At 44.6% G+C, this 27,892-nt stretch overlaps 1 protein-coding gene across 4 annotated transcripts in view; it reads left to right on the top strand.

The window, feature by feature from the left end:
- The window catches only part of CSMD3 (CUB and Sushi multiple domains 3), a 1,311,906-nt gene that overhangs the window by 831,231 nt on the left and 452,783 nt on the right, over window positions 1-27,892 (top strand). For all 4 annotated transcript variants that reach the window (XM_090040525.1, XM_090040524.1, XM_090040523.1 and 1 more), the window contains 3 exons: window positions 19,563-19,679; window positions 22,843-23,058; window positions 23,651-23,839. In XM_090040525.1, the coding sequence (XP_089896651.1) occupies window positions 19,563-19,679; window positions 22,843-23,058; window positions 23,651-23,839 (522 nt within the window). The remainder of the gene's footprint in view (window positions 1-19,562; window positions 19,680-22,842; window positions 23,059-23,650; window positions 23,840-27,892) is intronic.

Below are 27,892 nucleotides of genomic sequence, written 5' to 3'. Positions count from 1 at the left end.
TATAACAGATTCAGGCTCCAGTTTCACAAACTTACCTTGTTCCCCCCAAAAAACAGGGGGGAAAAAATAACAGTCTGTCTTCTCAAAATGTATGTGTAATACCTTTGTGACTGTTTCCCATTCCACCTTAAATTGAATATGTGGCCAGTGGCAATCAGCTGATTAGCAGTCCTGGCATTGGGAGTGCAGTGGAACCTTTAGGCTAGGGACAAACTTTACACAGAAGCTGGTTTCAGTGATCAGAAACTGGTTTAAACACCTAACAGAACAGATATTCAGGGCACATAAACCAGTTTGAAAAAGGATGAAACTGGTTTGAGATAAACCTGGTTGAATGTAGTATCAGACTCAACTGATCTGGTTCAAACCACTTTATGCAATGTCTGTCTCAGGCCCCTTGCTAGTTTAATTTAAAACCAGACACCTCCAGCATCGTGGCATGCTCTCTGGGCTGGGCTGAGTGGGGTGTTCTGCTCCACAGCAGGACTGGCGCTTCCCTCTGCTCCCTGGCTACAGCTCCAGTACAAACTTCATGCATCTGCCTAGATTGTCCCTACTGTGCAGGGATTATTCCCCCTGCCCTTCTGCTTTACACAGACACCTCTCAACATTAGCTAACGACCACATGATAGCTACAGGTTATGCTGTGGGAGACAGCAAAGGCAGACAGGCTTTTTGGAACTAATCAACAGGTAACTGATAGGGCTGTGCAAAACAGCACCGTTTAGTTTCAACTTCCATTTTGCCATTTTGAAGGGATAGTGTTTAATTTTGCTGTTTTGAATCATTGTTACATTTCATTTCTTCGAAACTGTTTCATTGTTTCGATATTTTGTCCATAGGCTATAATGGGGAATTATGAAAATGCCTATAACTTTGTAATTTCTTGCCTGATTAAGATGAAATTGCAGGGATGTTAGCCCCTTCTGAGGGCATTGAAGCCTACCAAGTTTCAAGGAGATAGGTGGAAGGGTTTATGGGGAACTGCACCTCAAACTGTTTAAAACAAAACTCTTATCACTCGCCGGTAGTGGCAGCATGCTGTCATCCCACATACAGATCTGGGGCCAGTGCCAGCACTGGGTTCTTCCTGGTGCAGCCTGCACTGAGCACTGGGAAGAACCCAGTGCTGGTGCTGGCCCCAGCTGGCAGATACAGCATGCTGTCATTCTGTGTGCAGATTTGGGGGCCTACACCCTCCAGGAGGGCTGCAGAGCTGTGCCAGACTCCTCCTAGAGGGTGTGGGTCCCCAGATCTGCACACAGGATGACAGCATGCTGACTCTGCCAGCCAGGGGCAGCATCAACACTGGGTTCTTCCTGGCACTCAGTGCAGGCTGCTCTGGGCAGACTTGAATGCTGGCTCTGGGCCCAGCCACAAGTGGCAGCCTGCTGTCATCCCATATGCAGATCCAGGGGTCTGTGCCTCCCAGGAGGGCTGCAGGGCTGTGACAGACTTCTTCTGGGGGGTGCAGGCCCCCAGATCTGTGCGTGGGATGGCAGCAGGCTGCTGCTGCCGGCTGGGGCTAATTCCAGCACTGAGTTCTTGCGAGTGCAGCCCATGCAGAGCACCAGGAAGAACCCAGTGCTGGCACTGGCCTGCACATAGATCTGAGGGTCCAAACACCCTAGGAGGGCTATGGTGCTGTGCCAGACTTCTCCCAGGGGGCACTGGCCCCTAGATCTGTGCTTGGGATGACAGCAGGCTGCTGCTGCAGGCTGGAGCCAGTGCCAGCACTGGGTTCTTCCTGGTGCTCAGTGCAGGCTGCACCAGGCAAACTCAGGTGCTGGCACTGGGCCCAGCTGGCAGTGCCAGCATGCTGTTATCCTGTGCACAGATCTGTGGGTCCCCAGATGTGTGTGTGGGATGACAGCAGGCTGTTGCTGCTGACTGCAGAACTAGCCCAGAGCTGCCACCATCACCAGCTGGCAGCAGCAGCTTGCTGTCATCCTGCATCATCTGGAGGCCCACACCCTGCAGGAAGAGCTGAGGGAGGTGATCAGAGAGCTCGGGGAAAGATAGGAGAGCTGGGGGATCCAACTGGAAACTGAGGGAATGTTCAGGGACTTGAACAATTTCCCAGCCCCCTATTCAGTTTCCCACCTCTCTGATCTCTTCCCCCTGCTCCCTGATCTGTTTTCCAGCTTTTCCCATGGGGCCTGCTGAAACCCCATGCACAGGTTGGGGGCCTGGGCTCTCTGGAAAGAGCTGAGGAAATGATCAGAAAACTGGGGAATTGAAGAGGGAGCTAGATGTTAATATCAGAGCTGTCCTTTCCCTCTCTTCCCCATCCCCTTCCTTAGTTTTTGTTTAGCTACAAGCCAAGCAAGCCTGGCTTCAAAACTCAAAATATTTCAAAACTTTGAAACATTTCAAGTGCCCTCATTTCATTTCAAATCTCTTTTGAATCCTTTTGTTTCATTTCAATTTTGCTGTTTTGAACTTAAAACACATTGGAACAGCTTTGAAATAAAACACCCAGCGAAATTTCGCATAGCCTTAGTAACTGATAATGGCCTTCCTTGGAAAAGATGTTTAAGACTGGTTTGAACTAATGGAAAGAGGCTTTGTTTTCTTAATGGGTCAATGAACAGTGAGTTAGGAATGATAATCATTCCCTGCTGGGCTGCTCCGGGGTATCTCTAGCCCAAAGATGTTAATAAAGCGGTTGGAAATTGATTATTCTCTGTGGCTGGACTAAAGGCAGGATTAGGAGCAATGGCCTCAAGTTACAGCAGAGGAAATTTAGGAATTTTCTCACTCTGAGGATGGTTAAGTATTGGAACAGGCTACCTAGAGAGGCACTTGACTCAGTTTAGTTGTGATCTTGCCTTAAGCAGGAGGCTGTACTAGATAATCTCCTGAGGTCACTTCCAGTCCAACTGCTTTATGATTTTATTCTTCTATGTGTGCACTTCATTCCATTGTTGTATTCTTCATGCAGTTAGGAAGATTTTTTGTAGATTCAATATAAACCTGCCTTACTGCAACTATAAACCTACTGGTTTGTTTCCTGCCTTCTGCAACATGAGTAAAAAGTTTTTTCTCCCTTTATGGCAGTCTTTCAGATATTTGAAAACTGCCACCATGCCCATCTTTAATCTCTTTGCCCAGGTTGACATGCAAGAAAGGCTAGTGGTCTGAGGTACCGATAAGTTCCAGAAATGTCTCTGTGATGTCCTGAATTGAGACTTTAGGCATGCAGAATATTTCACAAGATTCCAGTCTGAATAACAAAAGGGTACCTCTGTCTTCCTCAGGAAGAAGTCCTTGGCACCAGCCTCCACTTCCTTCCCCTCATATTCTTCAGTATGGTAATCATGGAACTTCTTTCCCTAGTATCATGCAACTCCTGCCTTCTGACTCTGATGCCTGCCATCTGGTGTTTCTGAGGCATTCTTGCTGGTAATTTCCATCATAGAACCCAAGAGTAGTTACTTACAGTTATCTATTTTTCCTGAACTGTGATGCTTCTCCTTCTAAAGGTCACATGCTGACACTTGTCTTCCTTGTTCCTTTATCCTAACTGGTTCTTAAGTTCTTCCTTTTGCTCTTTGAGACAGAAAGCATTAGAATGAAATGAAATACAGTACACGGATAACACCTTGCTCTGAGAGTTCTAAGCAAATGTAAAGGAGTTTGTTCAGTTATGGGAAACAGCACTGAGACTATAAATGGACCTAGACAAAAAAAAAAAATGTAAGTGTAGTCAGAGAGTTTTCAGCAGAGAAAAACTAGCACTGAACTTCAAAGACAATCAGAGGCTCACTTTAAGAAAGCTGTGTAACACATAGTGAGCTCCTTTAAAAGTACTTTGGGAGAAAGGGAAGGGACAACTAGTATTCTCAAACCTCTTAGATTTTTCAGGGAAATATTCCAAGTAGGTCTCAAAATGCTACAATAAGCTATGTCTTAAGTACAAGGGTATAGGCTGTAGCCATGTTGGTCTAAGGACATAGGCAGACAAGGTTCTTTGGGTAAGTCTGATTTATCTTTTACTAGACCAAATAAAATATTTGGGAAAATTCTTCATTGCAAGCTTTCAGGTGCAAACACCCTTCATCAGACTGAGGAAACATCTGCAATTGGTGTGTGCTCTTCCTGGATGGAATGGAAGCCAGGGACCAGTATGCATGTGAGAAAGCCAGTCAGTGAAAAAGTAAATTGAAACAGTCAATGGGCGAGAGACAGGTGGGGGTGGGAGGGGAATGTAGACCTGGTGATGAGATTATAGCTGGTAAAAAGTAGAGAGGTTACCTGGGATATCACATGTTAGGCAGATTATAATTTCATAGTTTCATAGTTTCTAGGGTCGGAAGGGACCTGAGCAGATCATCTAGTCCGATCCCCTGCCACGGCAGGAAAGAGTACTGGGGTCAAAGTGCATCTAACCTCCTCTTAAACACCCCCAGGGTAGGAGCCAGCATCACTTCTCTTGGAAGCTGGTTCCAGACCCTAGCCGCCCTGACCGTGAAGTAGCGTCTCCTGATATCTAACCTAAACCTACCCTCTGCCAGCTTGTGACCATTATTCCTGGTCACTCCTGGCGGTGCTCGGGGGAACAGTGACTCCCCCAATGCCTGCTGATCCCCCCTGACTAGTTTATAACAGGCCACAAGATCCCCCCTCAGCCTTCTCTTTTGGAGGCTGAACAGGTTCAGGTCCCGTAACCTCTCCTCATAGGGCCTTCCCTGTTGTCCCCTGATCATACGAGTGGCCTCCTCTGGACCCTCTCGATGCCGTCAACATCCCTCTTGAAGTGCGGCGCCCAGAACTGGATACAATACTTCAGCTGCGGCCTGACCAGTGCCACATAGAGGGGGAGGATCACCTCCTTGGACCTGCTCGAGATGCATCTGTGGATGCATGCCAAGGTGCGGTTGGCCTTCCTAACTGCCTCTCCACACTGCCGGGCCATGTTCATCTTGGAGTCAATGATAACCCCCAGATCCTTTTCCGCCTCCGTGCTGACAAGAGGGGAGTTCCCTAACCTGTAGGTATGGTGCTGGTTGTTCCTCCCGAGGTGCATCACCTTGCACTTGTCTGTGTTGAAACCCATCCTATTCTTGTCCGCCCACCCTTGTAACCTGTCTAGGTCCGATAGTAGCCTGTTGCATCCTTCCAGTGTACCCACATCCCCCCACATCTTAGTGTCATCAGCAAATTTGAACAAGGTGCTTTTTACCCCCTCGTCCAAATCACTGATGAAGATGTTGAACAGTGCGGGCCCGAGGACCGAGCCCTGCGGAACCCCACTGCCCACGTCCTTCCAGGTTGAGAAGGACCCATCCACTACCACCCTCTGGGTGCGGCCCTCCAGCAAGTTGGCGACCCATTTGACTGTGTGGGTGTCTACACCACAGCCCCCCAGTTTCTTAATGAGAATGGGGTGAGAGACAGTGTTGAAAGCCTTCTGGAAGTCCAGGAAGACTGTATCCACTGCTACCCCTTCATCTAATGATCTGGTGATCTGATCGTAAAAGGCCACCAGGTTGGTCTGACAGGACCTGCCACTGATGAACCCGTGTTGGTTGCTGCTAAGCATGCAGTCTTTTGCTGGCCCCTCATGGATGTGTGCCAGCATAATTTTCTTGAACAGCTTGCCTAGGTTCGAGGTAAGACTAACAGGCCTATAGTTTCCCGAGTCCTCCTTCCTGCCTTTTTTGAAGATGGGGACCACGTTGGCCCTCTTCTAATCCTCCAGTACCTCACCAGAGCACCACGAGTGCTCATAATGTTGTGTCAGGGGACTTGCAATGACCTCGGCCAGTTCCTTTAGAACTCTAGGGTGGAGATCATCAGGGCCGGCTGACTTGAATACGTCCAACCCCTCCAGAAGCTCCCTAACTAAATCCTCACTAACCCATGGCCCAGGTGTGCCTCCCCCAGGGCCCGAGGAGGGCTCAGCAGGGAGGTGGCTGTTCTGGTCCCTACTTAGGAAGACAGAGGCAAAGAAATCGTTAAACATGTTAGCTTTGCCGTCTGGTGTGACGACCAAGTTACCCATGTCGTCCTGCAAGGGCCCCACATTACCTGGGACCTTCTTTTTACCCCCTATGTATTTAAAAAAGGACTTCTTATTGTCCTTAATCTGGGAAGCTAGTCCCAGTTCCATCTCTGCCTTGGCCTTCCTAACTACCCCCCTACATCCCCGAGCAACTACAGAATAGTCCTTCCTGGTGATGACCCCTTCTTTCCATTGGATGTAAGCCTCCTTTTTAGCAAGGAGACATTCCCGGATGCTTTTGGTGAGCCATGGGGGCTTGTGTGCTCTCCTGCTCCCTTTGATCCTCGTTGGGATTACCTTCCTTTGGGCTTGGAGGATCGTCTCCTTAAGGAGCGACCACTCTCCTTGGACACCTGTCTCCCCTCCCCTCCGGGACCTCAGCGCTTCTCCAACTATCCTCCTTAGCTCGTTGAAGTCTGCCCTCCTAAAATCTAGGGCTGCTGCCTTTGCCACCTTGCACTGGATGGTGAATTTTTGCAGGCGATGATCACTGTCGCCCAGGTGGTCGAGCACCCGCAGCCCCCTCACCAGGTCATCACCCCTGGCCAGCACTAGGTCCAACAAGGCATCTCCCCTGCTGGGGCTGTGCACCTCCTGGGTTAGATGGAGGTCCTGCCCTCTGGCCAAGAACCTACGTGAGCATTCAGACCTGGCTGACTGTTCTTCCCAGCAGATGTCCGGGAAGTTCAGGTCCCCCATGACTACCACATCCTTAGCCTTCACTACCTCTGTGAGCTGACCCAAGAATTCCTGGTCAAGCTCTTCTCCCTGGTTGGGAGGTCTGTAGTAGACGCCAACTGTTAAGTCTCTTTCCCCTCGACTGCCTTGTACTCTAACCCAAAGCACTTCATAGTGCCCCTCCCCTGACTCCTTGCTAATTGACGAGGATGTGTATTCGTCTTTAATATAGAGCGCCATGCCCCCACCTCTCTTTCCTATCCTGTTCCTCCTGTACAGCCTATAGCCCTTGACATTCACTGCCCAATCATGCGTTGTGTCCCACCACGTTTCCGTAATCCCCACTATGTCCGGGCTGGTGTCAGCCAGCAGGAGGGTGAGTTCCTCCTGCTTGTTGCCCATAATACAAGCGTTTGTGTAGAAGCATTTGAGGCCTCCTGTGGGTGTGTGTACTGACCCCCTAGTCCCAGCGTTACCCTGGCCCCTATCTCTTACCTGTTTTTTCACTTTGCTCATTGGGCTGGGCTGGGCTGTAGTTGTGGGTGCTGTTTGGTCTGGCAGTCTGATGTTTCCTCCGCCCTCATCTTCCCCTTCCCCCAATGAGCCCAGTTTAAAACCCGCCGGAGGAAGTCCGCCAACCTAGAAGAGAACACACGCTTACCTTTAGGGGAAGGGTGGAGCCCATCCCATCCCAGCATGTCTCTTGTCGTGATGTGCCAGTCATGGCTGAGGAAGCCAAAGCCCTCCTCGGAGCACCATTCCTGTAGCCACCAGTTGGTCTCCACGATGCACGTTTCATGCCGTCTGCCTCATCCACTCATTGGCAGGATAGAAGAGAAAACCACCTGTGCACCCATCTCCTTCAGCACGCACCCCAGAGCGTGCTAATCCTCTATCAGGAGATCGGGGCTCCTCCTGGCCTCATCGTTAGTGCCCACATGGACTAGGACCATGGGGTAATAATCAGTGGGCTGGATTATGGTCTGGAGCATCCCTTCCACGTCCTGAAACCTCGCTCCAGGTAGGCAGTATACTTCGCGTGCTGAGGGGTCCCTTCCTCCTCCTGCAGGGCTGCCAGGGCTTCATACCTGTTCTCCAGCCAGACTGGAGGAACTGGTGCTGCTGTGTCTCAAGCAGCCCTGGCACGGGAGGTGACCGTCTTCCACTTAGCAGTGGAGGGCTCATCTTGAGGTGCATCCTCCTTGGTCGTACAACCCTGCAGGGAAAGAAAATATCTGTCAATTTCCTCCTCTGCCTCCCTGATTCCCCTCAGCCTGCTAACCTCCTCCTGGAGCTCCCTCACCCATGCCTCCAGAGCCCTAAGGCGGGCACCTGCAGGACAGGTGTGGGGGTCCCCAATCCCTGCCCCCCCAGGCCTTGCTGGGCAGCTCCCACAGGCCAGGAGGTTGGGGGATGCCAGCCATTATAATATTATAATGCGTCATAAATCATATTTAGTCCATAATTTTTTTGTATCCAGTAGGTTGATGAAATGAAGTTCCTAGGCTCATCTGAAAGAGGTGTTTTATATATTCCCCTTGAGAATTAGAACTCAGAGATTGGGCAGAGAGTGGTTTTCTTGTGAGAAATGTGCCCCCACAGGTAATTGGGTATTTTTGTCTTTGAAAAATTTCCAGTGCACGTTCATTCAAGTGCACAGTTGTTGTTTGGTCCCTCATATGTATATTCCATCAGGGCATTTGGTGCACTGGATGAGAAATATCACATTTCTGGAGGTGCAGCTGTAAGATCCAGGAATGCTGATGGTGCTGCTGTGGAGTGTGGTTATTGTGGGGTGGTCCAGTTGTGTTGGCAGGTTTTACATTTCTTGTCATGGTATAGTCTGGATCCATTTGGTGTTTTGGGCCATAGAAAGTTTGCTTGTGGTGATGAGGTTGGTGAGGTTTGGTGCTTCTTTAACGGCTAGGTTGGGTGGTTCTGAGAAGATCTCTTTAAGAATTAGGTTGTTTTCTAGTATGGGTTGCAATTGTTTGAGGATTTTCTGTATAGGTTCAAGGGAGGGATGATATGCCATAACTAGTGGTGTGCAATTCATGGGGATTTTCTTTCTGTATTGTTGCAGTTCTTCATGTGGTTTCCAGGTGGCTCTCTCAAAAGTGTCATCTCTCTCTCTAGAGAAGTATCCTTGTTGAATGAAAAACCTTTTGAGATTTGTGAGGTGACAATCATGGGTGTTCTCAGTGCAAATTCAGTGGTATTTTTAACAGCTTTCTTTGTGTGTTTAGGGTGATTGCTGATTCTATGCAAATATGTATGTTTGTCCATGGGTTTCTTGTATATGGCAGTCTATATTTTACCACTCTGGATAGTGATTATGGTGCCTAAAAAGGAAATGTTGGTGCTGGATTATTCAAGAGATGGTGCATTGGAGGGGTGATGATTAAGTACAAGAGCTCTCATGAGCCAGCTGCTAACATTTATGGATTGTTCCAGCATAGTATAAAGTGTATTAGAAATGGAATTTCCAAGCTGATCATTGAAAATTTAGGTTTGGAAAGTACCTCAGGTGGTCATCTAGTGAAACCCCCTGCTCAAAGCAGGACCATCTCCAACTATATAATCCCAGCCAATATTTTGTTTACCCAAGTCTTAGAAACCTCTAAGGATGAAGATTCCACAAACTCTCTGGGTAACCTGTTCCAGTGTTTTACTAGTAAGCCTTTAAGCCTCACAAGTAGCCAGTTTTATGCCCACTGTACAGTCCATTCATCCAACCTGTACTTCCTTAGTTTGCCTACAAGAATGTTGTAGGAGACCATAACAAAAACTTTGCTAAAGTCAAGGTGTCTCACATTCATTTCTGTTCCTGCATCCACAGAGCTAGTCACCTCATCATAGGAAGGCAATCAGGTTGGTCAGGCATGAATTGCCCTTGGTGAATCCACACAGACTCTTCCTAATCACCTTCTTCTCTTCCAAGTGCTTAGAAATAGATTCCTTGAGGACCTACTCCATGATTCTTCCAGTGACACAGGTGATACTGCCCAGTCTGTAGTTCCCCAGATCCATCTTCTTCCCTTTCTTAAATATTTGCCCTTTTCCAATCACCCTGGACCAATTCCAACCACCTTGAGTTTTCATGGATAATGACCAGGGGCTCTACAATCACATTGGCCAACTCTCTCAGCACCTTTGGGTGTATCGTGTCCAGCCCCATGGGCTTGTACACATCCAGCTTTTCTAAATAGTCCCTAACCTGTTCTTTCACCATCGTTAGCTGCTCACCTCTTCCCCAAACAGTGCTACCAAGTGCAGTAGTCTGGGCATTTACCTTGCCTGTGAAGACTGAGGTAAATAATGCATTGAATACTTCAGCTTTTTCTGTGTCATCTGTCTCTAGGTTGCCTCCCTTATTTAGTAAGGGACACATACTTTCCCTGATCTTTCTAGTTGCTGAAATCTTTGTAGAAACCCTTCTCATTACCTTTCATGACCCTTACTAGCTGCAGCTCCAGTTGTGCTTTGGCCTTCCTGATTTAATTCATGCCTGCCTGAGCAATACTCTTATACTCCTCCTTCATTGTTTACCCATGTTTCCATTTCCTGTAAGCTTGGATTTTTGTGTTTTATCTCACTGAAGAGTTCCCTGTGAAGTCATGCTAGTCATACTTGCTAGTCTTCCTGCTCATTTGGGATGGTTTGTTCCTGTTACCTCAGTAAAATTTCTTTAAAATACAACCAGGTTTCCTGGAGTCCTTTTCCTCACAGACTGGCCTCTCAGGGGATCCTGCCCTTCTGTTCCCTGAATCAGTCAAAGCCTAATTTTCTGAGAGTCTTTATTGCTCTCCTTCCTTCCTTCCTCCTGCTTTGGACACTTTGGACTAGTCTCACTTGGAGCTGTGTGGGGCGATCCTGAATGTAAGATTCCCTGGCTTCCTATCTCTTCTTTTTCCTATCTAAAGGTCTTTTGCTTCTGTTTATCTCCCTTTCTGATCTTTTTCTTAGATTTTTGCAGTGTTTTTTCTTCTTTTTCTCCTCTTTTTGTCCCCTCCCCCTTTCTTCCAGTTTCTTTGTCTGCAAGTTGCTACTTTACAGCTTTTTTCTTACTGTTTCTTTATATTTCTTCCTTTCTTTTCTGCTTGTCTGTTGCAGGGAGTTATCTTTTTATGTATCTTGCCTTTTGAGGGGTGATCTTAATCCCCCCTTTTCTTTTCTTTTCTTTTCTTTTCTTTTCTTTTCTGTTTCTGCTTTATTCCTAACCACTATAAACCCCTTCCTGGCACTTTCATTTTCTCCCTTCTCCCCTCCCCTCCAGAAACTTAACTTTTTAGTTTCGTCTTTTTTTGCCGCATTCCCAGACACTTATCTTTGTAGTTAATATACAAAACTGTTTCTTCATTCCCTTAGCCTTGGATTTTGACATTAGCCTTGTCCTACCAGAAATGGCTGCTCCTACACCCAGCAGCTGGCATGGGGATGCCTCTAAGACCTCACCATTACCCATGGCTTGAGGGTTCACATCCCTCCCTATGTCAGGGTTGAGGTCTGCGTAGGTGCCCTAGCTGATTTCCTGGGACAGCGTAACATACACTATGCAACTCGTGTTAACACAGTCCCAGTGATTTACCTGAGCACTTCCACCCTGGTCAACAGGATTTGTGCAGAGGGCCTGGACATTATGGGCATACACTATTTTGTCATGCCCCTAGGCATGCAGGCAGTGAGAGTGGTGATTTCCAACATGCCCCCACAGGTGACCGACTGGCCAAGGAACCTGAGCCCTATGAGGTTCCTATGAGTCCCTTTAACTGACTGATGATTGGAAGTAAGGGCCCAAAGCTAAAGTATGTCCTGCCTTTTCAAACGCAGGTTTTCATGCTCTTCAGGGAGGGCCTGCTATCTCTGCTTCACTCCTTGAACCTCATGTTTGAAGGGCTGAGGTTTATGATTTATTTTTCCCTTAGGGGAGACCACATATTTCCAGTGTGGTAGCTCTTCCCACCTAGCAGCCCAGTGCCCATGGGTAAAAGTGGCCAGAACATCAGTGACTGCAGTAGCACCAACTGATGGCGCATCCAATTCTGGGATGCAGGCCCCACCCAGGGAGGCTGGGAGCTCTTCCCAACCTTGTTTCACCCCTGTTCCATCTGAGGGTGGGGTGTTTGGTGTGAGAGTACCATCCAGTGGAGGGGCTGGGACTACTCCCCAGCCCTCTCCCTTACCCTTTTCCCTTATGGTGTCCACCCCCTCCCCCCCCCCCAGTGCAGAGGCCCCACCAGGTGGAAAGGCTGATGCCTCCACTTTCACCTTGCCTACCCTGACCACCCTGGATGAGGAGGCTGGGTGGCCAATGACTGTGGCGCCAAGGCCCTGTTGGATGATGGGGCTCAGACCTCCTTCCAGCTGCCCTCCACTGCAGCCTTGTCTGAAGCGGCTGGCCCTGGGGAGAGGGGCCAGGAGTAGTCTGGCCCATCCCCTATGAAGGGTGGGCCACCTGCCACTAGGAAGAAGAAGAACAAAGAGAGGAAAGTAAAGGGGACCTCACAGGACAATGAGAGGCACCATAGCCTGCCTTGAGGGTGTAGATACTGCATTTGTGGGTGAGCTCCCACCAGGCGTGCAGCCGCACCGTGCTTCTGTCAGAAATGTCCAGCCCATGTTGGCAGACCCCCCTGGGTTGGCCCCAACTATGGGGGTCTCCTGGCCTCTTTGAAACAGACTAAAGGACAGAAGAATGTAGCAGGGTGCATCACCCAGTGGTGCGCAGATCCTAAACTCTCTGTCAAGGCTGCCAGAGCTGTGGCCAAACTTATGTAATAGGATCTAGACACTCGGCAAACAGCTTTCCATCTGGAGAAGCTCACACAGTGGGTGAGAGATGAGTGGGGCTGGGAGGGGGTCCTTGGAGTAGAGTAGGGCATGATAGGCCTTCCCCAACTTGTCTCTGCTTTTTTGCTCTGTTCTTGGGTGCTCACTCTTCCTGTCCCATACCCATGGCAGCTACAACCATTGCACTTTTACATCAATGGCTGTTGAGATCTGGTGGAATGGGAGGCCATCCTGATGCTCCTGCACCAGAAGCAGCTGGCCATCACCTTCCTCCAGGAGATATGACCACCTACAAGACCGGCAACCTGCAGTGGCAGTTGCTGCACAGCATGCTAGCCACTGGTATGTTTGCATCCCACTTTGACCCAGCCACCTTGATGGCCTGCCCCTTCTGCCCTGGGGGCATTGAGGAGAAACTTTCTCATGCCTTCCTTGACTGTCCCCGCCTCTGGCTGCTCTTAGTTGCCCACAAGCCGCTGCTGCAGGTGCTGGGCAGGAGCCTCTCAGAGACCACCTGCACGTGCTCCTAACTGTACGGGGGCGCTGAGCAAGGCACCATCTGCCCGGCCAACTTTCTACTGGGTCAGGCCAAGACAGTCACCTTCAAGAGGCACTGCATCTGGCTTGCTGGGACTGGCTCAAATGGTGTCCTGTGGATTTTTGGTGTGGGTGCGCCTCTCACTGGAATTTGAGCACACTGTGCTCCAGTGCACAGTGCCCACCTTTGAGGGACACTGGGCCCTTGAGGGAGCACTGTGCCATGTGGAGGACAGCTGTCTTTAATACATGCTCTGATGTCATCACCAGTTTGGGTGACCAGGCAGGCTTGGTGTCAGACTGCTACTCCCAGCTTGTGCCGTGCCCTGGGCCCTCACCAGGCTGCTTTTTGCTTTTTTCTTTGTGTGGGAAGGTGTTGTCAGGTGTATGATTGGATAGAGCAGGGTAGGAATCATTTCTTTATAGAGGGCTGGTGTCCCGACCACATAACAGCATGTTAGGTATGATGTGTAACACAGCAAAGGTGTTTGTCATGGTGTGATATTATGAATGTAATGGCATGGTGCTCTTAGTTTGATGGTAATTTGTTTGTCTTTACTTTGTATATTGGACCTGGATCCCAGAAGGGCCAACTTTGTGTACCCTGAACCCGTGAATAACGTAGCTAAAAAGTCAAATTCCTTCCTTTCTTACCTCAGAGTCCTGAACTCAATCATTTCATGGTCACTGCTACCCAAGATGCCATTTGGTTCTTTATTCCCCACCAATTCTTCCTTGTTTGTGTGCAGAAGATCAAGAGGAACCTGCCCCCTAGTTGTTTTCTCCAACACTTGCACCAGGGCCTGTGATCTGCAAACTTCCACTAGGCTATTTGAATAAAGTCATCTATGTGGGCATCCTCCTGTTCTGGTGGTCTATAGCACACACCCGTCACAACATCACCCTTGTTGCTCCTCCCCTCCCTCCCCAACCCTAACCCAGAATTTTTCAACTGGTGTTCTGAGCAATCATATAGCTCTTTTACATAAAGCACAACTCCTCATCCTCTTCTCCCCTGTCTGTCCTTCCTGAATAGTTTGTACTCATTTGTGACAGTGCTCCAGTCATGTGCGCTATTACACTAAGTCTCTGTTATTCCAGTAATTTCCATAACTGGAATAGTTCCATGACTGCAAGGACTTTCAGTTCTTCGTGCTTGTTTCCCAGGCTCTGTGCATTTATGTATAGCTAGCTGAAGTAGTTAGCCAATTGGCCTACTTTTTCAAGAAGAATGAGAAGGCCTCCCCTGTTACATCCTCCTGCTTGTGCTTCCGCCAGGTTCCATGCTTCTCCACTTACCTCAGGGCTGTGGTCTCCATCCTCTGACAGACATAATTTAAAGTCCTCCTCACTAGGTTAGTGAACCTGTCTTCAAAGTTATTCCCCCTCGCTTCTTCAGTTGGACCTCATCTATTCCTAGCAATCCTTCTTCTTGGAACAATATCCCATGGTCAAAGCCCTTTTGGTGATACCACCTGCACATCTATCCATTGATCTGCAGAATATATCAGCTCCTGCCCAGGCTCTTCCTTTTGACTTAAAAGATCAAGGGGAAAACCTGAGCCCCTGCCCCTTTCACCTTTGCACCCAGAGCCCTGTAATCACTTTTCATAGATTTCATAGACATTCAGGCTGGAAGGGACCCTGAAGGATCATCGAGTCCAGCCCCCTGCCCCAGAGGCAGGAAGTCAGCAGGGATCATAGGATCCCAGCAAGATAAATACCCAAATGTGTCTTGAAGGCGTTCAGTGTAGGTGCTTGAACCACCTCTGGTGGCAGGCTATTCCAGACCGTGGGGGTGCAGACAGTAAAGAAGTTCTTCTTTATGTCCAGCCTGAATCGGTCGTAGCAGAGTTTGTGACTGTTCGATCTTGTCATCTCTTGGGGTGCTCTGGTGAAGAGATGTTCCCCCAGATCCTGATGAGCACCCCGATAAACTTACAGGTATCCACCAGATCACCCCTGAGCCTGCATTTTTCCTGGCTGAAGAGTCCCATGGCTCTCAGCCTGTCATCATAAGGTCTGTTTTCCAGACCTCTGATCATGTACGTGGCTCTCCTCTGTACTCTCTCAAGCTTCTCCACATCCTTTTTGAATTCTGGAGCCCAAAACTGGACACACTACTCTAGGTGTGGCCTCACCAAGGCCAAGTACAATGGGAGAATGACGTCCAAAGATTTGCTTGAGAAACATCTATGGATGCAAGCCAACGTTTTGCTCACTTTACTAACTGCATCATCACATTGAAGACTCATGTTCATCTTGTGGTCAGTCATGACCCCGAAGTCTGTTTCATCTGTAGTGCTAGCCAGTGCAGCACTGCTAAGCCTATGAGGATGCTGCAGGTTTTTCCCCCCAGGGTGGAGAACCCTGAATTTTTTGGTGTTAAACACCATCAGGTTATCAGCTACCCATTTCATCTGCCCATTTTGATCTTCTCAGGGTCACCCCTGGAATACCATTGGTGCTCACACAGGTGATCTCACATAAGAGGGCCAGATGAATCTCAGTAACTCTTCTGTGAGAACTTGGTTCTAGGCTCCAGGCTCCCATAGAAGGGAGTTTTTAACCACAACCACCACCACCCATTGCTTCCTCTTAGTGGCAATGGTCTCGATCCTCCCACCCTTGAGGATGCCTGATACCCTTTCACCAATGGAACATGTTAATCCTCATTTGCTAGGACTCCATATCTCTTCTCCAGGGAAACTGTTGCAGGTGGAAATGAAGATTTCTGCTTGCTGCTAGAGGTCATAAGCTTTCAGCTTCCACCTTCCTCTTCTTTCTCTAGCTCTGTCTCTGGTAGTCCTTCCTCCACAGTCCTGGAGGTCTCCTTACCACTAAATCAATGAAGTCTTCATGGTAGAGGATGCTTTGGAGCCTTGCCACCTCCTCCTGTAGCTTTCTTGTCTGCTTCCTGAGGTACACTACCAGGAGGCACTGCTAACATTGCAGGCATTCCCCTATATGTCTGTCACAGGAAGGAACTTGCAAGCTACAATCTCCACAGTGCCAAACTAGGACCTTGGTAGAAGCCTTGACAGGTGAGCAGTCCTGCCCGGATAGATACCTCCCAGGTACAAAAAGAGGAAGAATAACTGGAAGTGGCATTGACTCTAACATTGTGACTTCCTGCAATCCTTTCTCTAGGTCTCTTAATCCCCCACCTCTTTCTTCCTGCCTCTCCTTCCAAGCAGACCTTTCCTAGAAAACTTTGCTGTCAGCTGGCCTGCTTGCTGCACCTTACTCCTGAATTGGTTCTCTTTTACCTGCTTCCTCTTACTAAGCTTACAGTGAAGGAAAGTGAGAAAGAGTTTTCAGGTAAACTCCCTAGGGTGTTTCCCCTCACTCTGGACATTGGTTCAACAAGAGGCTTAAGCATTGGTTTAACTATTGAGTTTTGGCTACTTACATTAAATGTATGTAGGTTAGCTACTTTTTCATGGAATTATGAAAAATGGTAAAACCTGCATCTTAATGGATCTTGCTCACTAGTAAAACCTGTATCAATCTGCATTCTACTGGATTCTACCCAACATACATAGTGAAATAGAAGACAAGCCTAGCTGTGCCAAGTTCACTGACAAGTTGCACCCTGGAATATCTCAGTGTTACCAAATCTAAGTTTGGACACTAATCCTGCTGTATCTAGCCACATTTTGGCTTCAATCTCCCAAATGTTATTACTTCACTGGAAGATCAGTACAGCTGCTTTGATTCCATACACGTGTAGACACACACAAATATGCCTCTGTTGCTTCTTGAGGCAATTGCAGTGCCAAATATTGGAACTAGTTTTGGAATCACATTAAAGCATGGGATTTCCATGAGAGTGAACCAAAGAGAAAACCTTATTGTTAGCAACTGTGGTATTGAATTCTCTTTCACATTAAAATGCAGACTATGAGAAACCATCATTGAAGCCAGTACAGATTATTCTGAAAGGACACTGTCTGAGAGTTTGATTATGTGGGGTTGACAAGGGAGATTTCATGTTAATTAATTTGGAAGAGCTGCTAATGTTAATTAAGAATTGCAAACAGCTTTTCTGAAAAAAAAATCTATGTTGGTTAAATGAAATCTAGTGACAGAAGGAAAGAGTTGACTGTTTTCTAAAATCCTGGGATCATCTTAAATATAATCCTTATATACCAAATGTAATTAGGCCAAGAAAAAAGAAAGGGATAAATACCTTTAATTTGCAGCCTAATAAATTGCCTTGGAAACTGATGTCTTGCTTTATAATATTTCTGAGTTATATTGTGAGAATTCTGTAAATTCAGAAACTGCTGTAAAAAAATTACTGCTTAGAGTAACATCTATTGTGCATGGGCATGCCCCTGATAAAAAGTGAAATAATATTTCTAAAATGTATAGTACTGTCTCACTGATAAAATCATGTATAATTTTTTTCTCTCAGGAGTTACTATGCATTCACCTGAGATTTAAATAAAGATTTTTATGGGGAGAGGGTGCAATTAAAGTGGACTGCTCTGGTCAGATGACTAGTGAAAACTCAAACTTAAAAAACATATAATCTTCCAGTGACTAGGCACTAGTCATTGTAAAACTACTAACTATCCAATATCCAAAACTGCTAACAAACCACCATTGCCAATTGGCAGAAGAGGTGCATATTTTATATTCTGAGGGAAGATGGGCACTTATATTATCCTTCACTCCCCCTATAGTGAATGCCACTATACAGGAAAATCTTGTTAGTTAGCTCAGATAGTTCAAATATTGAACATACTTTGAAGATATTATCACTCCCCAGCTGAAAGGTTAGTTTTTTGTATGCCTTAAGATATGGATAATTCAAAAGACAGCTACTTTGACATTTGAAGCCATTTTCTAGTCCCACAGGTAAGAAAACATGGCACAGGGAGCAGTGGAAGCTCTGTGTGGCTGGATCAAGCCTCACCCAGGCCCTTGCTCATACAGAGGGATCAGGACAGAGCCCACACACCACACATCCAGATTAGGCCAGGTTGTTCCTGCCTCATCTTCTGTCCAGATCTGGGCCAAAATACTCTGTCTCCCGCCTTCCCCCTAACACACACATAGACACATCTAGATTGGGGATGAGATGCTTCCCCTTCTTCCCTGAACTCATCCAGATCAGGGCTGCTCCATAATTTAACCCCCCTGCATGCCCAGATCAGGGCTGCTCTGTCCCTTCTGCCCACTATGCATCCAGATTAGGACTGATCTGCCCCACCTATCCTCTAATGCATCCAGATCAGGGACACGCCACTCTACCCTGCTCTCCATGCATTCAGATTACAACCATTCTTCTTTACCACATTTCATTCCCCCACATGTCTGGATCAGGGCTGCTTCATGCAACTCCATCCTGTCTCCACTGCTCATGCACCCGGATCAGGGCTGCTCTGTCCCATCACTGCCCCAGACAGATGGCTAAGGGTTAGACTGCACAACCCCGTAGAGCTGGATTGAGTCCCTCAGACCTAGCACCACCCATCTAGCTAACGTAACAAAAAGGTTAGTGGGACCCTGGGGGCAGAGAGGTAAGTGACAGTGTTGGCAGGACTGGGGGCAGTTTGACATGATCGGGGATGAGATTGGGGATTAATGTGTCCACAGGGGGGTTTGGTCAAGGTTGGCAGGAAATTTTTGCACTTATATGGACCTAACCCTTCTTAGGTGCATCTAAGTGTAAGGTCTATATATGGGTGAACTAAGTTTCTATGTACCCATAGTAATTTGGATAATTCAAACCCATTTATTTTGAAGTTGGTATTTTTAATTCCCCTGCTTTTCAAATGAACAAAGTTTTTCTGTATGCTATTTGAACTTTCTAGTAACAAGACCTGGAAGGGATGGTCTTGAAGATAGTTTGGTCTTCTATTCACATGTCTGTCTTCAATTAGTGGAGAATTGTGACTACCCTCTGTTGTAGTTAAAGGAAAGACTATCGGGACAAAAAGGGGACTAGGACTTATGGAAATGTGTGTGTTACTTCCTTTCATCTGACCCTGACCAGTTCTGAAAGGGTCTCTAAACATTTTTAGGATGAAACAATGGGGTTTTAACTAATCCAAGTAGGAATCTTGAGCTCATCTTTTCATTCTAAGCTGTCACTTCTTATCCATCAGTTCTTTTCTCTCCCCATTGAAAACATAATTTTTTAAAAATTTTTTTAGTGCCAGTACTAATTCTGAAAATAGAAATTATTATTTTTTCTATAAGAAGGATGCCTTTTTCAGAAGGAATTATCTGAAAATAATTGGCATAACTTGAAATCCAATTTTTCAATACTTGGTAATAAAAGAATGTCAGCAATGAAATGATTGTGTTATCTTTCAGTTTGTGTAAATATTGTTTACGATTAGAAATATGCTGCATCTAGAATAGTTAAATAACTCACAAATACAACATACTTTAAATAGAGCTTATAGACTTCTTAGCTCTTTTACATCACTAAGTGCTTACAATGTGCAGCAGGGAGCAGTGGAAGTTCCATGTAGCTTGATCCAGCCTGGATCCGATAGCTTATTGTGTTAATGTGTTCATTTGTTATTCCTAGCTTTATGTGGAGGAGATGTTAGAGGACCCAGTGGAACAATTTTATCACCTGGTTATCCTGAACTTTATCCAAATTCACTGAATTGTACATGGACTGTGGATGTCACCCATGGAAAAGGTAAATGATCTAGATTTTTGTTTTTATTTCAGACTTATTTATTTCAATCCAGTATGTCATGTTCCATATGCAAAATCATGTTTGCATTGATGAGCTAGAATATTTACTGTAGATATTTATGCATGTATCTTATGGTAGCATCTAGGAGTCTTGATAATGGATTAGAATCCCAATATTGTCAGCCGGCAGACAGAGCGGTTCCTGGGCTGTAGCTGGGATGGCGTTTCCCTCCGTGTCAGGGGTGGTGCACCCCTACGCAGCACCTACCCACAGGCACTGCAGCCGTGGAGGGAAGCACTGGGCCCCTGTGCAGCTCAGGCAAGCAGACAGGCTCTGGGATGTGGGGGAGGTCAGGCTTGCCACTTCTCTTGGGTGGAGCTGCTTTCCCGAGCTGCTGCCTGTAGGGCTTCCTGCAGAACTGTGGAGCTGCACAGAGCCCAGTGCTTCACTCCATGACTGTAGAGGCAGCAAACTAAAATTCCTTGAAAGAGTTTTAGTTTGCTGCGCTCCAAGTCATTCAAGGCACATTACTCCACTGAATTTCCTAAAGTAGCTGGAATTAATGCGCAATGTGCCACCAAGGTGTGCAAACACCAACACGGTTAAAGCAGTGCAAAAGTATTTAGCACACTTTAAAGTGTCGTGCACACATGCCCTCATTTTGTCTACACATGGCCTAATACTGTCAAGTGCATATATCTAAGAATAGCATTAATTTTCTTCACTACAGTGTTGTATTGGAAGTTTGCATTCTTGGTTACCTGTCCTTGACCCCCACATATTTATTCAGTGTTGCTGCTGTATAGAATACACTACCATCCTACATGTTCAAGCTTCCCTTTGGCTGTATTTAAACTGTTGGTAATGTTTTTCAAATAAATCCCTCCATTCCTCATATTATGATCTAGTTCATTTTGTTTAACTGGCCTATTCCCATCTCTACTTAACACTTCCTTTGTTAAGAGAATAATTAATGGTGGCAAACAATAATTTATAGTGGTTTCCTGTTAAATAGGCAAGAGAAGAACTTGTGATATAGAAAAAAAATCAAGAGATGAGCTGCAAATGTTTATCTAAATAGGGCAGCCAACTAGAAAGAACTTGCAATGAAGCAACACTGGAGCCATTAGATATTGCACTCTGTTATTGGTTAGGCAACCAAGATAAAGGGGTTACCAGTAGCAACAAGATTATGAGTACCAGTCTTGATCGTCTTAAAATTTACTTGAGTACAGAGAATAATGCAGATGTCCAATAAGATGTTGGGGATCACTGCAGCTATAAAGGAAAGTGTGTAAATATGTATATATTTTTATTATTTACCTAGGAAAAAGAGTGAATATACTGGGTGGCTGTTGTACTTTGGTTCATGCAAGTATTAGGAATGTTTCATGTTCCTCTGAAAATGGACAGGAAGAAGTTAGCATCTTACCTTGCAACTAAGTTTGCTGCTACTGTGTCATTTCATCAGCTGCCTCTTCCCAAGCATAAATTAATTCTGAAAGGGTTGCAGCATCCTCTCTTCCTCTGTAACTGATGCTGTTGCACCAGCACCATCTTTCCTTGATTTCCTTCTGTTTCTTTTATATTCAAAAAAAAAAAATTGGAAACGTCGTGGTATTAGCAGATCCTTAATTTCTGCAGGTTTTAAATTTTAGCTTTTTCCTCTTTCTCTTTCCTGTTTTTATTGTTGTCATAACTGTAGTCAAACAACCTCCTTCCTCTCAATCCCCCTCCCTCAAAAGCTGCCCCAAAACAGAAATATCAATATGGCATTTTTTCCTCAACAAGGGAATAATAAATTGAAAAAAGAAAAAAAAGCTACAGTATTAATGGTGGTTTTGCAGTTGTTGACTAAGGCCAATGGCAGATGTTAAAAAAAGGTGTGAAGGGTTCTGATGCATGATCCCAACAATCAATCTTCCTGTCATTCCACATGTGCATGACAGGAGGTGCAGCTGTAGGATCAAGCATCAGATTCTATCACACCATATTGTCAGTGCAGGAGGATCCTGGGATCATGATCCTGGGTTCCTCTTGCACCAGTAATCTTTGCTCCAGTGGCTGGAAGCCCCGTTAGCCTATTGGAGCTGCCAGCTATGGGAGCCCATAGTGCTGCCACCACTGCAGCTGAGAAATCCTATCACTGATGGAAATTGCAGCACATAGTGATCAGAGCTCTCAGCCAAGTGGGTAGGGAGTATTGTGAATTTCCATGGCTAGGAGATCCATCAGTTAATCAAAGCCCACAGCCAGGGGAGCCCAAATCAGTTGACCAGTGTTCCTAGCCTCCAGAGCACACATCTGTGTACCTGTGTGCTCTGGAGGCTGGGAGCACTGGCTATATGTTCAGTTAAAGGTATGATAGGAACCAACAACAAGGTTATTACATATAAGTTATTCTTGTTTTTATAACACCATTTATTGAATTAACGTGTAGCCAGGTCACTACTTAAGGCGGAATAACCCATTACATCTTAAGTGTAACGTGTGTCAATGTCTTAACATTTCATAGGAGCAGTTTTTCTCCATGGATATCTCTGCATGGCTGATTTCTACTTCACCTCTGCTATGAATTAGTGTTACGTGTATGCAGCTTGATGTGTTAACCGTTACAAATTACTTACATTACTTTTACTGCCTGGGCCAAAGAGTTGCTATAGGTAACCATGCAATCACCTTCTATTATAAATCAGGCTAAACAGGATGCACATCACAACCCCCAGCCTCTACCCTACCAGAATATCTGAGCCAAAATGTTTTGCCTTCATGTAACGCTAGCGAGAAAAAGATATACTGCCCTGTTTCACCATTCGGTAACATTACAAAACATTTTGTAATACTTTTATCTTTACTAAAGTAGATAAGGAAACATCATTTGATTTCTATCTGGAAAGATTAGTGTGTTTCCATAAATTATCCAAACCAAATATCCACATCTGGTAGCTATGAGGCAGAAGTAAAATGCAGTAATGAAATCAGAGGACCTGCTAGAAATGCATTTTAAGCCTATTAAACTCTAGAAGGATATTCATTTTTAAGGAAATGGGACAAGCTTAATTTTCTGAGCCACCATTTGTAATTAAATGCATGAATGTAATCAATGGTATAGTTGCATTTGTGTTAATGACATGATAGGTAAGTCTAATTTTTTTTCTAATAGGAGTGCAGTTTACCTTTTACACCTTTCATTTGGAAGATCATCATGACTACCTACTAATCACAGAAAATGGCAGTTTCACACAGCCACTGGCACGTCTGACTGGCTCAGAACTTCCTTCACCAATCAATGCTGGTCTCTATGGAAATTTCAGAGCTCAGTTGCGGTTTATTTCAGATTTTTCAATATCATATGAAGGATTTAACATTTCTTTCTCCGGTAAGGGAATTAAATGATCCATTTATATAAAGCAAATAAAATTTACTGTTTATAAAAAGGGAGGTTTAAGGCTTAAAGTGGTATTATTATTTAAATAATAAAATTACTTTTTTTTGTATCTCAGGAAGTAAAACTAAACAGAAACTAAATTAAATGTCTGCTGAGACATGTAAAGTATGCTGTAAAGAATATGACAGTAACCTGTAAGGAACATTATTGAGGGAGGAAAAATAAATTCAGACTAAGCCCGATTTTAAGTAGCAATATCCCAATTTAGCCCATGAGGAAATCTGTCATTGTTTTATGCTGTACAATTATTTTAGTTTGTTTTATGTGCCTGAGACATTTATAGCTCTAATAAGAATAATAAACCATGCTGTGCTATGCATCTTACAAACGCTCTGAACAATTTAATAGTTTGAATTTAAAATGTAGATGAATCACCAGTGTACAGTATGTGCACTCATTTTGTGTTTGGAGCTAAAAGTTTTACTGATGATCAGTAAAATATTAGTCTGTATAACAAATATAGTTGCCGGGTAGAAAGCATTTGTTCTCATTGCATTCAAATTAATTTTTTGTTTGTTTTCAGAATATAATCTGGAGCCTTGTGAGGACCCTGGGATTCCACAGTTTGGTAACAGAATAGGATTTAACTTTGGGGTGGGAGATACTTTGACATTCTCCTGTTCATCTGGATACCGTCTAGAAGGAGCTTTGGAGATTATATGTCTTGGTGGTGGCCGACGTGTATGGAGTGCACCTCTGCCAAGGTGTGTGGGTACGTGGTCAGCTGCTTTCATTTGCTTGTATGTGTAGTCATTGTCCATGGAGTTGCTGATTTACAGCATGGATAAGCATGGTAACACACTTTTTACAAACCTTCTACATTTTCCATATATCTTCAGTTTAATTTCTTCAGTTTCCCGATTCTGTATTCAGTATGTATACTACCATAGACACTTCACAATTAGTAAGTGAAAAACATCTTTTGATACATTTTCACATTTAGGAGATGGTGTTTCCTTCTGTTCTGGTGACTAGGTTCAGAAATAGGTGTACAAATTAGGCCAATGTTTTCTAAATTGGATGTCTACAAGGCACGTTCATTCATAAGTAAACTTCTGGATCATAGACTCATAGGAGTAGGGTTGGAAGGGACCTTGTAGATCTTCAAGTCCGACCCCCTGCCTGGGCAGGAGAAAAATTGTGTTCAAATGACTCCAGCCAGGTAGGCATCAAGCCTCTTCTTAAAGACCCCCAAGGTAGGAGCCAGCACCACTTCCCTTGGAAGTTGGTTCCACGTCCTAGTTGCCCAAATTGTGAAGTAGTCCTTATGGATGTCTAATCTAAACCTACTCTCCAACAACTTATGACCATTATTCCTTGTTATGTGAGGGGGCACGAAGGGAAACAAGGTCTCTCCCAAACCATTCTGATCCCCCCTAGTGATTTTATACATGGTCACCAGGGCCCCCCTCAGCCTTCTCTTGTGAAGGCTGAACAGGTTCAGGTCACGCAGTCTCTCATAGCTCAAATGACCCCAGCCAGGTAGGCATCAAGCCTCTTCTTAAAGACCCTCAGGGCAGGACCCAGCACCACTTCCCATGGAAGTTGGTTCCAGCTCCTAGCCGCCCTAACTGTGAAGTAGTTCTTACGGATGTCTAATCTAAACCTCCTCTCCAAATGATTTATTTATGTTAAATCAATATAGGTAATTGAATGTGTCTTCATTTTCAGTTTGACAGAGCATCCAATGTTACTGACATTTTATCTTTAGCATCTTTAAGAGTAAGGAAATATATTTATGCATCTAATTTTAGGCACCTGAGGTGGAAAATGCAGGCCCATTGGAGTCCAGATCAAAACTCCCATTGGCTTATGGATCTAGAGTCTCATCTGCTAGGGGATTTTGTGATGTATAATATATATAAATGTATTATTTTGGAAGGAGTTATTCATGAAAACATTAATATTAAGGGATTATGTGAGTATGTATGTGTTTTATAAAATTCCGTAATAACCCATAACATTGAAAATGGAAATATTTTTTCCACAGTTTATGAGGTATTCAGACTATTCATTAATTTCATTTTTTGCATTTAGCCTGTATTAATGGTAGATGCCTCAAAGTTTTGATTTTTCAAATTTACTTACATGTATCTTTGTGTATTAGTAGGCTGAATTAGTAGTACCTCAACTGAAACATAGATGTAAGCACTTTAGGAGGAACCAGATGTAGAAAATAATTATTACATATTTGATTTAGTGAAGCATATTGTGCTTGTTTTTTCCTATAGATAATTTTTTTATGAGTGCCCATGTGGGAACAGGAGAAAGGAAGACGCATAGAATTTTAAGACTTCCCTGTCTACCTTAGGAAAGGAATAATTTAAACTTAAGTATAAAATAACAAATTGGTCATTTTTCATTTCCTAAAGTAGAAAATCATGTGCATGTTCATGCACATGCATTCATGCTCAGTGCACGAGAGAGACTTACCAACCTAGCTGTGAACCCCCTCTTGCTAGCTTGGCAGCCAGTGAATGATCTTGTAATCATTTCTATTATTTGTATGGTTATGAGGAAAAAGTCAACCCTATATACATTCTCTCTAGCAAGAAGGTAGGATCCTCACATAATTTACCATGAATGACTTTGTTTAAAATGTTTGTTACAGTATGTTTAGAGAAAATTAAACAAACAAATCTTAAATGTAAATATTCTGGTTCCCCCTATCTCTGATTTTATGGTTTCTAGCACATTTAGAAATGTAGAGTATGGTTTCTGCTGTTGAGATGTTTTACCATCTATAAGAATGAGTCTTATCCTCCAAGGAATCATTGTCAACCTATGGACATGCCTCAAACAGAAAGAGGCTAGATTTATTGTCTATCTTATTCCTTCTACATAATTTCGGATGCAGATACAAGACATTTACTCTAGAGAATTTTAGCCTATATTTTATTTCTAAGTAAATTTAATCTGTAGTAAGGTTTTCTTAAGTTAGCTGCCAAAAGTAGTTGCTACTGAGGACATCTTAATAGAAATATTAGAAGAAATGCTGCACAAGAGAATGGTGTATTACTCTGGAATAAATACTGTGCTGTATTTACTTGACTTTTCCTCCATGGTAAAATGAGAATGTTCCAGAGTAAATTTGTCATATGGTCACATCCTTAATTAATTCTAGGAAATAATAGCACCAGTATGGACAGGTTTTATTTTGGGGGTGGGTGGGTGGGTAGGGGTTGTTTGTTTGTATTGTGGGGAGGTTGTTTTTAGTGTGTTTTACATTTCTGATATCCTAAGTTTCTCTTATTCTCCCATCTTTTTAACATATTAGTCCCCTTTCCATTCTGATGTAATAAGTTTTATTAAAAAGGAAAATGTATTCCCCTGCATATTTTTACTTCATCTGATACTTTCATCTGATACTTTCTTGCTACTGCTACCACAAAGATATTTTATTTGGACCTTTTTGAGATACTGGGTATTACTTAACAGGTTTTCCATGATTTCATGGAAATCACATTTTGTTTTCATAACTGTACTTGAAGGGTATCATGCATGCAAGAGGGGCAGAAGGATGTTGTTCTTTTTGCACTGTTATTGGAGAAGAGCCCAGTCAGACAAAGATTCTTAGGCTAAACAGTACAGCTGGTAAGTTAGGATAGGAATGAATGTTTATTCTTGTCATAATGAAATTATCTGTAGAAGTAACAGTAATGGGGACAGAATGCATACATACCTACTAGGGTGGCAATGCAACCTTTTCCATAGTATTATATAATATTTCCTGTCTTGATACTTGATAAAAGCAAGTTATATGATAGTAAGTTTGCAAAGTACTAACCATACTTTCTGAAGTTTAAATACTGAATGTATCATCATTATTTCTTATGTAAAAATCTCATGGTCCTCTTTCACTCTTTTTGACTGTTAATCATCCACTGTGAAGATTTAGTGGTACAGTTTTTCCTTTTTCCTATTAAACTTTTCCATACTTGAGAACATATTTATTGTTCTTTGACAAAGAATTTTGTATTTTTCCTTAGGCACTATTCCTGTCTGTTTCTCTTTGTTGTCTCTTTCTCTCTTCCCTTTGCTTTTCTTTTGCCTTTAAGGTTTTGTCTCATTTTAACCTGGAAGATGACTACCACACTAAACTGCTCATCTCCTGAATGCTAAGCATCTGACAAAGGGGTGCAAGCAAATAGTTTGGCTAGCTCCCAGTCCTATAGCTAACAATTCGATCCTTAATATTGGCCAACAACATCTATTCCCCATTTGGAGAAATTAACATAGCTACCTTCAACTGTGCCTCCACTTTCCTAGTAGAATAAGGTTGTTGGGTTACTACGACAAGAGTGTGGGTAGGCTTCATTTGATTTCTCAATCAGTCATCTGCATGGATCAGCCACTTCTGTGCATTTCAAAACTGTTCTTTCAAGATACTCATTGACATCAGGCCTCAGTCCAACTAGCCCTAGGTCCTAGGCTGGGCCTCTGTAGTCTCAGGCCTCTAATCAACTGTATCTGGCAGGGCACCTAAAGCCTTATGGGCTAATTGCATGGCCAAACTGCCCCTTTACCATGGCTTATGCCTCACAGGTATTACCAGTATATTCCCTCTGTTGGGGCCTCAACCTCTGTCCCTTTAGTGTAGTTAAACCTTCTAGCCTAGACCCACTGAATAGGACCTGGCTTTGAAATACTAACTTCCCTTGTCCCTTCTAGGCACTAGGTCCCTGGCCCCTCTGGTTGTGCCTCCTACTGGTGCCAGGCCCCTGGCTCCAATATGGCTACACCCTTCTCGGATGCCTCTCTATAC

Source organism: Crocodylus siamensis, chromosome 3 (genome assembly GCF_052110815.1).
Source record: "Crocodylus siamensis isolate JL-2025a chromosome 3, ASM5211081v1, whole genome shotgun sequence".
Taxonomy (NCBI): domain Eukaryota; kingdom Metazoa; phylum Chordata; order Crocodylia; family Crocodylidae; genus Crocodylus; species Crocodylus siamensis.
The sequence above is the reverse complement of the archived record's forward strand: the minus strand, read 5'-3'. Positions and strand labels throughout refer to the sequence as shown.